Source organism: Otolemur garnettii, unplaced genomic scaffold, assembly GCF_000181295.1.
Source record: "Otolemur garnettii isolate 467f Iridium unplaced genomic scaffold, OtoGar3 scaffold00189, whole genome shotgun sequence".
Classification (NCBI taxonomy): Eukaryota; Metazoa; Chordata; class Mammalia; order Primates; family Galagidae; genus Otolemur; species Otolemur garnettii.
The window spans coordinates 2,754,591-2,767,730 of NW_003852584.1; the positions used below are offsets into that span (position 1 = coordinate 2,754,591).

General features: G+C 46.5%; 1 protein-coding gene across 1 annotated transcript in view; it reads left to right on the top strand.

Annotated features, from left to right (window-relative positions):
* Window positions 1-12,753, top strand: part of EMP2 (epithelial membrane protein 2) — a 41,422-nt gene extending 28,669 nt beyond the window's left edge. Inside the window, exons 2-4 of the mRNA XM_003800920.3 lie at window positions 5,696-5,856; window positions 8,113-8,203; window positions 12,373-12,753. Of these exons, the coding sequence (XP_003800968.1) occupies window positions 5,779-5,856; window positions 8,113-8,203; window positions 12,373-12,545 (342 nt within the window). The 5' untranslated portion in view covers window positions 5,696-5,778 and the 3' untranslated portion in view covers window positions 12,546-12,753. The remainder of the gene's footprint in view (window positions 1-5,695; window positions 5,857-8,112; window positions 8,204-12,372) is intronic.
* Window positions 12,754-13,140: the final 387 nt, after the last annotated feature.

The window sequence follows — 13,140 nt, forward strand, 5'->3', positions numbered from 1 at the left end:
GAAAGAAATTGGAGTTCTGTGGGAGCAGAGGGAGGTAGTATGGGGATGAGCAAAGTGCCACATGGAGACCCCTTCATGGATGAGCTCCACCAGTCCAGAAAGCAGACAACAGATGTCCCCTCCAATGAGGAGAGAAGGAGTGAGTGAAGGGTGGGACGTGAAGCCAGGAGTGTTACTCTAGTGTTGCTCCCTCCACACGGAAACATGAGGGGTGGAGAATGAGTGTTCCCCCTAACACGTATCTTTGGAAAGATACATAGAAAACTGAAAAGAGTGGCTGCCTCTCTAGAAAAGGCATTGAGAGACTGGCATGAGGGATCGTGGCAGAGAAGGGAAATTTAAAATGCGGGAAGGAAATGCCATTTTTATTCCCTCCTAAAGATTCATGGGATTCCTCTGCTTATGAATAACTTCCCCCCAGAGCCCTCTAGTGAGGGCACCAGCAATGCCAGGGGTTCACAAGTCCTATATCTGATTTTTTAGCTTTTACTGGAGATCTGAATTCCAGATGTCATTATGGGAGAGTGCTAAGGGGGTGACATTTACTTCTCTATTCCCTAATTTTCCTGAGTGCCCGAAGGTTCAAACCAATCTCGAGGTACCTTTGTATGCCCAAGGCCTTTCTCTTACACAGACTCAAGCCCTCACTTGAACTTTTTTATAAAAATGAACCCCTTTCTCTGCAGATTATATTCCTCACATCTGAAGTCCACCTGAATACCTTCCCAGGGCTTAAAGCAACATCATCAGGCCCTTGAGAACTACCCTCAGGATTTTTGCTAACACAAGACCACCTGTCCTAAAAAAAAGGAAAGAAAAAGACCACCTGTCCTTTATACTTACGTAACATTTTTCTTAAGTGACTCACATTTAAAACAATTTTGTTTTAAATGGATTTTATACCATTATAAGTAATACTACTTCCTAGTAAAAAAAAGCTCAAATATAATAACCCCCCAAAAGTTATTAAATCTTAGCTATGAACTATGACTTAACGCCTTTTCTTTTTGTGAAAAAGAAATTGACAAGTGTTAGAGTCGGACAAGTACCAAACTGGGTCTTTTTTTCTTGGTGGATTTAGAAAGATTGGAATGAGGACTTTCCCTCTATGTGATTTCATGTTAATGCCCTATCAATGCACATCCAAAATCATGCCTTAGACTATTTGAATCCCATGCTTTAGAGAAGAATGGGTTAAACCCTTTTTTCTTTTCTAGAAAGTTTCAGTTATGTGTCCCTATGTATTTGTGTCATCTGAGCAGGACAATATGTGAGGCCATTGTCACGCTGGAGTTTAGGGCCCTGATGAAGCTGGCATTGTGGCGTGCTACCCGATAGTAAAGTAACACAGTGTTCAGCATGGTACACACCCCCCACCCCCCGCCCCCGGTCAGAAATACATCTATTTGGGAGACAGAGGAAAAAAAAAGAAATGCATCTATTTGGAGGCAGTATATGATGGCTGCTGAGAATGACGCAGGAACAAACAAAGGGTAATTTGTCCTTTTTAAAAGAATTGGAAGAATCTCTGAACTGGTTCTTTGGGTTCTTCTGAGTGGTGATGCACAGAATTGGAGTTGGGACCTCCCAGACTGAGTTCTGCAGCCACATAGTTCCCGGTTCACTGTCTCAAGGAGTGGCCTCCTGTGAGCCCACAGCATTGGTCAGTCCCGGGAGGGGACATGGGGTGAGATGTGCCTGTTCAGACAGCAGAACTGGCAGAGAAGGGGTGGGGCGTTTGTGCCGTGCATGTCCACTAGAGGAGGTGGGCGAGTTGGCAGAAAAAGGCTATTTTAAATAAATCCTATTTCAGAAATATTAGTAAATGCCTAAACTATTGGGGTGAAAGTTTCATAAGATAGAAGATCTTTACATTAGCTCAAAATACCTCCCCACAAATGCTACAACATGGGTGAGCCTTGTAAGCATTACACTGAAAGAAAACAGACACAAAAAGCCGCTTAGTGTATGATTCCATTTACATGAAATATCCAGAATAGGCAAATCCCTGGAGACAGAAAGCAGATTAGTTGTTAGCAGGGGCTGGAGGGCCAGGAGAGTGACTTGATAATGATGTGAGATGTACAACATTGTGACTGTAGTGAGTGTCACCAATGGTAAATTTTATGCCATGCATATTTTACCACAATAAAAATCTCATACCCACGAATTATTTTTTAATTGCAAAGGGAAAATGTGCAGTGAAAAAATCTGGCAGACCCTAACCAAGAGATCCAAGTTAGCAGTGCTCTGCACTATACTTCCTGGTGGGACACGCTGAGGACATATGGCTTATGTTGTATTCCTTCAACAAAACATAACCTGAATCAAATCATGAGGAAGCACCGAACACAAATTTGAGGGGCATTCTACACAATAAATAGTCAACACTCAAATAATATCAATGTTGTGAGAGACAAAGAAAGGCGGGGGACCCATTCTGTACTGAAGGAGACTAAAGAGACATCTTGGACTGGACCCTGAGCCGGGAGAAAGGAAAGCAGTGTGGAACGTTCCTGGGATAATCGGGCACTGTGAGAAGGGACTATAGATGTGGTAATAAGATTGTCTTCAGAGCGATCATTGTACCGTACCGTGGATATGTAAGGAAATGTCTTTGTTTTTCGGAAAGACGCACTGAGGCTCACTATGTCACCCTCAGTTGAGTGCCGTGGCACAGCTCACAGCAACCTAAAACTCTTGGGCTTAAGTGATTCTCTTGCCTCAGCCTCCCTAGTAGCTAGGGCTACAGGCGCCCGCCACGCTTAGCTATTTATTTGTTGCAGTTGTCACTGTTGTTTTAGCTGGCCTGGGCCGGGCTCGAATCTGCCAGCCTCAGTGTATGTGGCTGGCACCCTACTCACTGAGCGACTGGCACCAAGCCTACACACTAAGGTATTTAGATATAAAGAAGGTATGGTTTAGGTAACTTGCTCTCAACGAGTAGAGAAAATGTGTGTGTGCATACCAATCCATTTAAAACTGGGGCTAAAATTTCATCATAGTGAAAACAAGGTATGATTTGGACAGTCTTTTAAAAAAGAAACTAAAAATTAATTTTATTTTCTATATAATGTTAGTAATAATGTCCAATTGCAATTATGGAATGAGCCAAGTGTTCCTTTAGTTGCAGTCTGCCAACCAGATGGAGAGGGAGAGGACATCTTCATTGACCTTTCAATTTTATCGACCAAGATCATGGTCGTGTTTGCAAAAATGTTCAAAGGTTTCCTCGGTTTTCCCATGTATGACATTAATCTTTTGATATTCAAATAATCCCTTTAAATGCTTTTCCTTTTGCTTTCCTTTTTTTCTTTTTACATCTTCCATGTTAATTATTTCCTCTTTTATTTCAAACTTGTCCAGCTCAGGCCATGTCACTGTCATCAACTTGGTACAACTGTAGCTCTTTTGGAAGATTTCCAGTTTCACTTTGGAGTTGCCTAGGGTGACCAGACGTCCTGCTTTTTAACAATTTGTCCCACGTCCCGTGGCGTTTTAAAAAAGTCCCGATTTTTGGAAAGAATGCATGAACGGGCGGGAGAACAGGAAGGGAATATATGGTTTTCCACTGCCATGTGGCTATTTCACCAGAATATGAGTTTTATATTATTTTTGTTAATTTTATAATGTTAAACTGTAATAATAACAAATAATTGTAGAGAAGTGATTATTGAGAACTGCTTATCAAAGTTTGCATTGTTGTCAGGCCCTGCCCCGCCCCGTCCCGCCCCCGGGCCATGTTGTCCTGCTTTACAAACGTTAAAATCTGGTCACCCTAGAGTTACCTCCTGTTGTATATTATTCAGACTGTCCTGCCAGAGTAAAAAAATTAAGCCTGAAATCTCAGTGGCTTAATATCTGAAGGCTTCATCTTTCAATCGGAGTGTCTATCCAAGGTGTGATGCTTCAAGGTATTATGGCTGCACCATGTCTGCTGCTTCTTCAGGGAGAGAAAACAAGGAGAATTCACACTTGCTCTCTCATACTTCCTCTGGAAACAGAACATCCTATGCAATTCTGACCCATAGGTCAGAATTAGTCACAAGGACCCAACCTGACTGCAAGGGAGTCTGGGAAATGTAGTCTTCTTGTGCAATCAGCAAGAGGTAAATGAAATGGTAGCTGTTATGCATGGTGTTTGTACTTTGAGGGTTCAATATTGTTCAAATGAGGGATAAATGTTAAGAGGAGGGGTATTTGAGTTAGGATTTATTTTATAAATTCATTTTATAAATAGATCATCAGGAAATTTTTTTTTTTTGAGACAAAAGTCTTACTATGTTGCCCTAGATAGAGTGCTTTGACGTCATAGCTCACAGCAACCTCAAACTCTTGAGTAGCTGGGACTATAGGTACCCACTACAATGCCTGGCTATTTTTTGATTGTAGTTGTCACTATTGTTTGGCAGGCCTGGGCTGGGTTCGAACCCGCCAGCTCCAGTGTATGTGGCTGGTGCCCTGGCCGCTGAGCTACAGGTGCCAAGCCAGGAAATATTTTTGTACTGTGGTAACTTTTGCTTTGTTCTGAAGCAGGGACTCTGATAATGAATCTTCAGACTATGAGCTCCTGGGATGTGGGACCAAGGCAGGTGCCTGTGGGATCAGGAACATATCAGCACGCACACAGCTACTCCTTCCTGACTGGGTGTCTCTCAGGGTGCTTATGGTGTGTTTAAAAGGCACAATGGGGCTCGGCGCCTGTGGCTGAAGTGGCTAAGGCACCCGCCACATACACCTGAGCTGACAGGTTCGAATCCAGCCCCGGCCCACCAAACAACAACGAGGGCTGCAACAACAACAACAAAAAAAAAATAGCCAGGCGTTGTGGTGGGCGCCTGTAGTCCCAGCTACTTGGGAGGCAGAGGCAGGAGAATCGCTTGAACCCAGGAGTTGGAGGTTGCTGTGAGCTGTGATGCGACAGCACTCTACCCAGGGCAACAGCTTGAGGCTCTGTCTCAGAAAAAAATAATAATAATAAATAAAAGGCACAATGGGCTCATCACCTGTAGCTCAAGCAACTAAGGTGCCAGCCACATACACCAGAGCTGGGAGGCTGAGGCAAGAGAATCGCTTAAGCCCAGGAGTTTGAGGTTGCTGTGAGCTGCGACACCACAGCACTCTACCCAGGGGGACAGCTTGAGGCTCTGTCTCAAAATAAATAAATAAGTAAAAAATAAAAGGTACAGTGCTTTTCTGGATTAGGGAGTGTCATGGGTCCTCACCCCTCCTTCCCCACAAGGAATATTTGGCATTTGGATCTAATATCGAATAGTCTTCATGCCAGACTTTTTTGTGCAGTTGAGTCTCCAGGTGAAGGAAGATGAGAAAAGCTGTTTTCTAAGACCCCACTAAAATGTTATTTAGACATTTTTTTAGAGATAAACTCTCGCTTTGTCACCCGGGCTACAGTGCAGTGGCACCCTCATAGCTCACTGTAACTTTGACCTCCAGGGCTCAAGCCATCCTCCCCACTCATCCTCCCCAGTAGCTGAGACTACAGCTGTGCACCACTGTGCCTGCATAATTTTTTTCTATTTTTCATAGAAACTGGGTCTTACCATAATGCCCAGGCTTGACTCAAACTCCTGGCCTCAAGTGTTCCTCCCAAAGTGTTGGTATTACAGGCGTAAGACCCCATGCCTAGCTTAAAATTTGCTTATTTTTATTTTTAATTTCATTTTGTCGTTGGCAGATTTGAATCTCTCTGTCACCCTCTGCAGCACATCCCTTGCTGGACTTTAAACGTGCCTTCTCGCCTTGCCGTGCCCTGGAAAGATGTTGGTGCTTCTTGCTTTCATCATTCTCTTCCACATCACCTCCGCAGCCTTGCTGTTCATCGCTACTATTGACAACGTAAGTGCCCTTTCCTGCTGACCGGCACAGAACCACCATGTCCACCTCACCACTCACCCCAGTAGGGCAGGGGTGAGGTCATGGTTTGGGGGCGTCCTCCCTAGTGAGGCATGCCCATCCTCTGAACCCCTGACTGAGGATGCCTGGCCTAGGTAATGGGGCTTCTGGAGTACCCCATGTGCAGGTCTAGAGGGCAGGGACCTCTGTCCTCTCATCTCCGATTCCCCCGCAAAGCCTGGCTCTAGGAAGCCCTTCAAGGATGTCATGTGCATTCAGCTGTCCCCTCAGTCAGAGTTCTCAGCCTCGCCACTGTGCCACTTGGGGCTGGCTGACCCTTCCTGCTCACTGTAGGAGTTAGCAGCATCTCTGGTCTTTACCCAGTAGATGCTAATAGCAACCCCACCTCTGGTAGTGACAACCAAAAATGTCTTTGTTTTTTATTTATTTATTTTTTTGCAGTTTTTGGCCGGGGCTGGGTTTGAACCCACCACCTCCGGTGTATGGGGCCATCTCCCTACTCCTTTGAGCCATAGTTGCTGCCCCCAAATACGTCTTTGGTAATGAAGACCTGGGAAGCAAAACCACCCTCTTTGGGGAGGGCTACTGCCCCAGGTCCCCCCAGGTGACCCATTCCAGGTGACCTCTGCTCCCTGCACCTCAGATATCTCCCTGCCAGCTAGGATCCCTTGCTGTGAGCCTACCTGGCCCTGCCATCCCCAGCAGAGCTCATGCTTCGAAATTTCCAGACCCTCCACATGGCTCTTTCCTCTACTATCCAGCTTGCAGCCAGATGGCAGGAACGTATAACCCTTTGGCATAGATTAGTATCTCTCCAGGCAGGAAATAAAGCTTTCTAGTGGAGCTCATCTATGGCCCATGTGCTAATCCCAGGACTGGGCTTCCATCCTGATAACTTCACACTGTGGAGATATTTAAGGGGCAGAAATGTAGCTCAGAACTCAGAACGTGCACCATATGAGTGGTCACCAGCTCTGCCTGTGTACAGGACTCTTGTTGATTAATCGTCATAGCAATAATAACAAATGATAACACCAGTCACCTAGAGAGCCGTTACCATGCTGGGGCCGAGGTGAGCCCTTGTTTGCCCGTCATCTCCTGTGATCCGCCCTTCAGCTGCACTCAGTAGGTTCTCTTCTGGCACTGGTTTACTTGTAGGGAACTGAGCCTCTGTGAAGTTTGGGTAGTTGGTGGAGTTTACACTGTAGGAAGTGGCAGAGCCAGGATTTGAAACTATTCCAGAGGCTCCTGGTCCCCGACCCTGACAGGGAAAATGAGTACAGTGATTGTATTTGGGTTGAGGAGGTTCTTGCCGAGCTCCTGTGAGCGGCCCAGGCAGGGATCACATTAATGCTATGGGTATCTGGACTCCAGCATCCAAATGGCCCACTGTCTGTGAAATACAGTATTGAATGTTCTTTTAGAATCTCCTTTTTCATTTCTTGCATCTAGTCAGTCCTTTGGGATCCTGAAAAGGTCTCAGACTTAGTGAAAGGGATAGACAGACATTCGAGGCAGAAAATGCATGTGCCTCCGAACAGCAGTCCGTCCTGTTGGGCTCCCCCAGAGTGTTCATGTCATCCCAGCCCTTGCTGGGAAGATGCAGGTGGCTTTTTCCTGTTAGTGAGTCTGATGATGTTGGTGATGCATTTGAAGTTGTGCTCAGCATTGTCTCTGGGCCTGTAGTAGGAGCTCAGTGAATGTCTGTTGACTGGATGGGGGGTTAGGTCCAGTCTTTGAGAGGATGAGAATTAAGAAGACCATCTAGGGTGGTGTGGGTGGGAGGGAGCTACAGAAGCACAGAGGGAAATAAACGAACGCATCTGGGCTGTAGGCAGGAAAGTTCCATCTGTCTGGTCTGATCATTCCATCCATCCTAGGCCTCTCGCCTAGAGTGCATGGTTTCCTTACCCCACCTTTACGTCCCCTTATAGTTCTGGTGGGGTGGATGACCATCTGGTCTGATTACTGTCAGCTCAGCTCAACTCTGTCCTACACCTTGTGAGGGCCTGGGCCTCCTGTTCAGCAGACCAGCAGCAGGGCATCACCTGGAAGTCCTGCCCCCCTCAACAGCCCTCCTGAGTCAGAATCCTTCAACAAGATCCCCTGGTGATCTGCACACATGCTGCATTTGGGGACCCCTCTTTACCTCTGCACCTCGAGCCTCATTGGAAGTCGGGGCTTTTGTGTCATTGCTGAACAAACAGCCTTTCTCTCTATTTCTGTTTCATGTTACAGGCCTGGTGGGTAGGAGATGAATTTTTTGTAGATCTCTGGAGAATATGCGTCAACAACACCAATTGTACAGAAGTCAATGAAAGCCTTAATGGTGAGTGTGAATGACTGAAGCCAGCTGGGAAACCTTCGTGAGAAAGGAGCCCTGGAGTGAGTCTTTGGGTCCCTGATTCCTCCCCTCTCCTCCCTTCACAGCACTTGGGGGGGAGGGGCTGGCTGAATTCACTGAGGGCACAGGGGGCAGAGGACCACACAGGCTGGAGACACCTACCTCTTTAAATGAGCTAAAATAGGTAAAGGGGCTTTGAAATACAGAAAATCCCCCTGTAAAAGCGTCACTAACCACTCTCCTTCACTTGGAAGTGAATGGTTCTGTTTTTCCCAGTAGAACTGATGGATGGGACACTTTGGGGTCCCAGGCAACTGGTAAAATACCAGATACCCAGTTAAATTAGATATTTGAGATAAACAACAGATCCTTTTTCAGTATGAGTTTGTCCCAGATAGTATATGAGATATACTTATGCTAAAAGGTATTTGTTATTTATCGAATATTCAGATTCTACTGGGCGTTCTGTCTTGGTGTTTACATTTGTTTGCTACATATGACAGCTCTACTCGGGGAACAAGGGACCCTACTCACCGGGTCCCAGAGTCGCACTGTGTACCCAGCAGCAGTACCAACATTGACAATAAAGGTAGCAAAAACCCCAGTAGAAGGCACTGTTCATGGGAGGTTTACTGTGAGGTGAGTCTCAGTCCTTTACGTAGGTGATCTCACAGCCCTGTTGGGGAGGGAACATAGGCCCCATTTGAAGATGGGGAAACTGAGGTATGGAACAGTTAAATTACCCAAGGAGCAAATGATGGGGCCAGGATTCCAATCTCAAAGTGACCAACTCCAAAGCCTGCTCTCTTACCCACAGGACACCGCCAGTGCTCTCTCCCTCCCCATCTGTTTATCTGTCATGCTATCCCTTGGCCCTGGGAACAGCCTTCTTCTCCGTGCTCTGCAAACCCCAGCTGTGGCCAGCACGTGTGGCCAGCTGGGAGATGTAGCTGTGCTCTGTGCAGTGTTTCCAAGCCTCTGTCGTCCGTATTCCACATCCTCTGTGTGGGATAATTTACTTGTTATTTTCTTTAAAACAAGGTTGGTGAACTACTGGCCAAATTCAGCCCAAGGCCTGTTTTTGTTTGGCCCTGGAGCTGAGAACATTTTGCATTTTTAAAGAGTAGTTTAAAACAACACAAAAACCCCAAACCAAAACAAAATGGAAAAAAGAAAAAAAGAGAGAATGTTTGACAGGAGATCATACTGTCCAGGAAACCTAAAATATCAACGGTCTGGCCCTTTACTAAAAAAGTTTGCTTTTTAAAATAGCTCACTTTTTCTTTACATAAATCTATTTTAAAGGTAACTTTGCATCCTTACCATAAATGATAAACTAGTTACCTGTCATAAAAGAAGGGAAGCTTTTAGAAAATACTAGGTTGAAAACCAGATGATGTTATAAGGGTCTGGCCAGGCGAGCTGACCTCCTGGAGGCTGTGAGCCTGTTTTGCGTTCTTTCCATGTTAATATAAACAAAACAAACAACTGAAACCCAGATATTAGCAAGTATTATAAAAGTACCAAAGCACCAGTGGAGAACTCCTTGAGGTCCTCAGGAGAGTTAAACAAAGCAGAGTGAATGGCCCTCTTGGTGAGTGAAGTCCCGCTGGTGTGTGTGTGTGAGGGTGTGTACCCTCACTGATTCCACACATGCCAATCTCATGGGCACATTCTGCACCCACCTCCCAGCTTTGAGAATCCCTGTTTTAAAAACATTCATCTGTCTTTTCCCCTAAAGCCATGTTTTCCACATTTGCCATTATTATGAGTCACCTGTAGCTAAAAATATAGACGGGCCACCTACCAGGGTGACGGTAGCAGAATCTCTGGGGGTGGGGACAGGAATCTGTATTTTTCACAAGCATTCCCAGATAGTTCCTGAAATTGGACAGATTTGGGAAGCCACTCTCTAAGCTGGAAGGTCACAGCTTTGGCCCCACGTTGGAATTTACTCCATGGCTTTACAAATGCCCAATGCCTAGTCTCAATGCCCAACTTTCTGATTTATTTCCTCTTGGTATAGCCTGGTGGGCCTTTTTGGTTTTTAAATAGAGTTATAGTTTACAAACAAGGAAACACACACTTCTTAAGGCAGTGGTTCTCAACCTTCCTAATGCCTGCTAATGCCATCACCCTTTTTTTTTTTTTTTTTGAGTCAGAGCCTCAAGCTGTCCTCCTGGGTAGAGGGCCGTGGCTTCACTGCTCACAGCAACCTCCAACTCCTGGGCTCAAGCGAGTCTCCTGCCTCAGCCTCCCAAGTAGCTGGGACCACAGGCGCCCGCCACAACACCCGGCTATTTTTTGGTTGCAGCCGTCATTGTTGTTTGGCGGGTCCGGGCTGGATTTGAACCCGCCACCTTAGGTGTACGTGGCTGGTGCCTTAGCCACTTGAGCCACAGGCGCCGAGCCCCGTCACTCTTTAATATAGTTCCTCATATTGTGGTGACGCCCAACCATAGAATTATTTTCGTTGCTGCTTCATAACTGTAAGTTTGCTACAGTTATGAATCATAATGTAAATATCTAATATGCAGGATGTATTTTCATTGTTACAAAGGGATCGCAACCCATAGGTTGAGGATCGCTGTCTTAAGGGCTTAGTTTGATGAGTTTTGACAATTGCATGAACACCTATGTAACCACCATCCAAAACAAGACAGAGAACATTCCCGACACTCCTAAAGTTTCCCCAGGCCCCTTGCCTCTCAGCTGCCACCACCCCTGCCCCCAGGGCAGCACTTCTGTCCCTGTTGCTGTAGCTTACCCCAGGGTTCCTGGACTTCACAGCAAAGGAGTGGAGGTGGAGGGGGCGGGTCTGGTTCTTCCCTTGCTGGAGCTAAGGAATTGGGGGAGGGGCCGGGTGCTCCCCAAGTGACCCTACTCTGCCTCCAGAATGAATTAGGATCTGCTGCTCTAAACACTTGAAAAAGAATTTAAAAGTTATGCTCCTTCCTAAAAAAAACAAAAACAAAAACCTATTGTAAATGCCAGAAAAAAACAAAGTATGCTCCCTCCAGTAAGTTTCAGGAAAAAAAGCAAAATTGCAAAAGAAAAGAAAAGAAAAGTTGTCCTTAAACTTAAGTTTCCTGTGTTACATAGGCCTTCTCTCCTCACCCTTTAATCTACCCCCTGGTGACAACAGGGGACTTTCTCTTCTGTCACCCTCTAAACCAATGTTTTACAACCTTTTTTATCTCTTGGCACACTTGAACCTTTAGTTAAACTTCCATGGCACACTTGAATTATGTTGATCAAATAAAAAAGAGTTAAGATTAGAATATACTTACTGTGCTTTGAACTTCTTTCAAAAATAATTTAATTAATGGTCTTTAAAAATTGTTAGGGCATACCAGTTGAAAATCACTGCTCTAAATCCTTAACATAGATGAGCTTACTTCCCTTTCCCCGCCTTGTGAGGGGGAGCTGCTAGTATTCCCATTTTACAGGTGAGGAAACTGAGGCCCATGCAGCTGGCTGCAACCCATGTGCTTGACTCCTCTGCACCTCTGGTGCAAGGCTGTGTCCTTCTCGTGTGACATCCTCACTCCCAAACCTCTCCCCTCTCCACTGAGCCTCATCCTTCCCTGTGCTGTACCTCAAACCCTTGGTCCCCAATCTCTGTTCAGGCTGTTCTGAAATGAAAGAGACATCCCTTCTCTCTGTAAGGCATGCCCATGAAGATCACTCTCTGATGCTTCCAGGCTGCTGTAGAGTGTACACAAAGGCCACTGAGTCCCCTGAGCCCCAAGTCCATGGCAGTCCTTCCAGGGACCTTTCTAAAGTGCAGACCCCCAAGGCTCCACCCTGACTTCTCAAACACAGTTGAACAAGTTGGAACCTGGGGATTTGTACTTAAAAAAAGAAAAAATTCCTGTCCATGAGCCACACGTTTGGGAGCCATGACCCAGACAGCAGGCTAGGGTTCTTGCCCCATTTTCCAGGTGATGTTGGGATGTGGACACTGGAGGGAGGGATGTGGTCTGGGAGACACTGTGGCTTCCCTCTGTCAGACTGTGTAGATAACAGCTGGACCCTGGACCCTGTACCCTTTGTGCCCTGTGGTCCCCACTCCTGCACTGCCACGGTCACTGTGCACACCAGGCACCGGCTGGCTGTGGTCCTCAGCCATGCACCCTTGCCCTCGCCTGCAGGTTACCCCACGCTGCAGGCGGTCCAGGCCACCATGATCCTGTCTACCATTCTCTGCTGCATGGCCTTCCTCATCTTCCTGCTCCAGCTCTTCCGCCTCAAGCAGGGCGAGAGGTTCGTTCTGACCTCCATCATCCAGCTAATGTCCTGTAAGTGTGATAACTGGCTTCCTTGAACTAGCACTCCTTCCCATCCACCCAGGAGGGAGGCCAGGGGAGGGCTGCCCCAAGGATTTGGAAGGGAGAGGTTGGCTGGTGAGGAGGCAGGACATTTTATATTAGGGAGTTGGCGGGATGTTTCACATTCAGGAGTTTGGATTTAGTTAGGGGGTCAGGGAAGGCACCTGGGAGCCTGGGAGGGGGTGCAGGTTGAGTAGGGGTTGATGCCTGCAATGTGCTGTCCTGGTATGGGGCGGAAGGGGCTGGGCAGCAGGAGTATGAGGGCAGGGGGAGTATGGAGATGGGGAGCACAGAGGGAGGTGGCCACACCCAGAGGGGTCTGTAGGCCTTGGTGAGGATTTGGCATCTTCGTCCTAAACCAGCGGGAGGTCATCAACAGGGTTCAGGCTGGAGGGTGACAGATGCACCCACTTTGAGTCAGGCTCCTGGAGATAAAGAGATGAACAGGACTCGGCCTTAACCCTGGAGGAATTTAGAGAAAACAGTCATCTCGGAGCACTTTTTTCTACTTAGGAATTTTAGCAAGGCTGAAATCAGATGAAGTGACAGATGAAGTGAGCATTTGTTGCTGTTGTTTCTCAGTGATGGCTT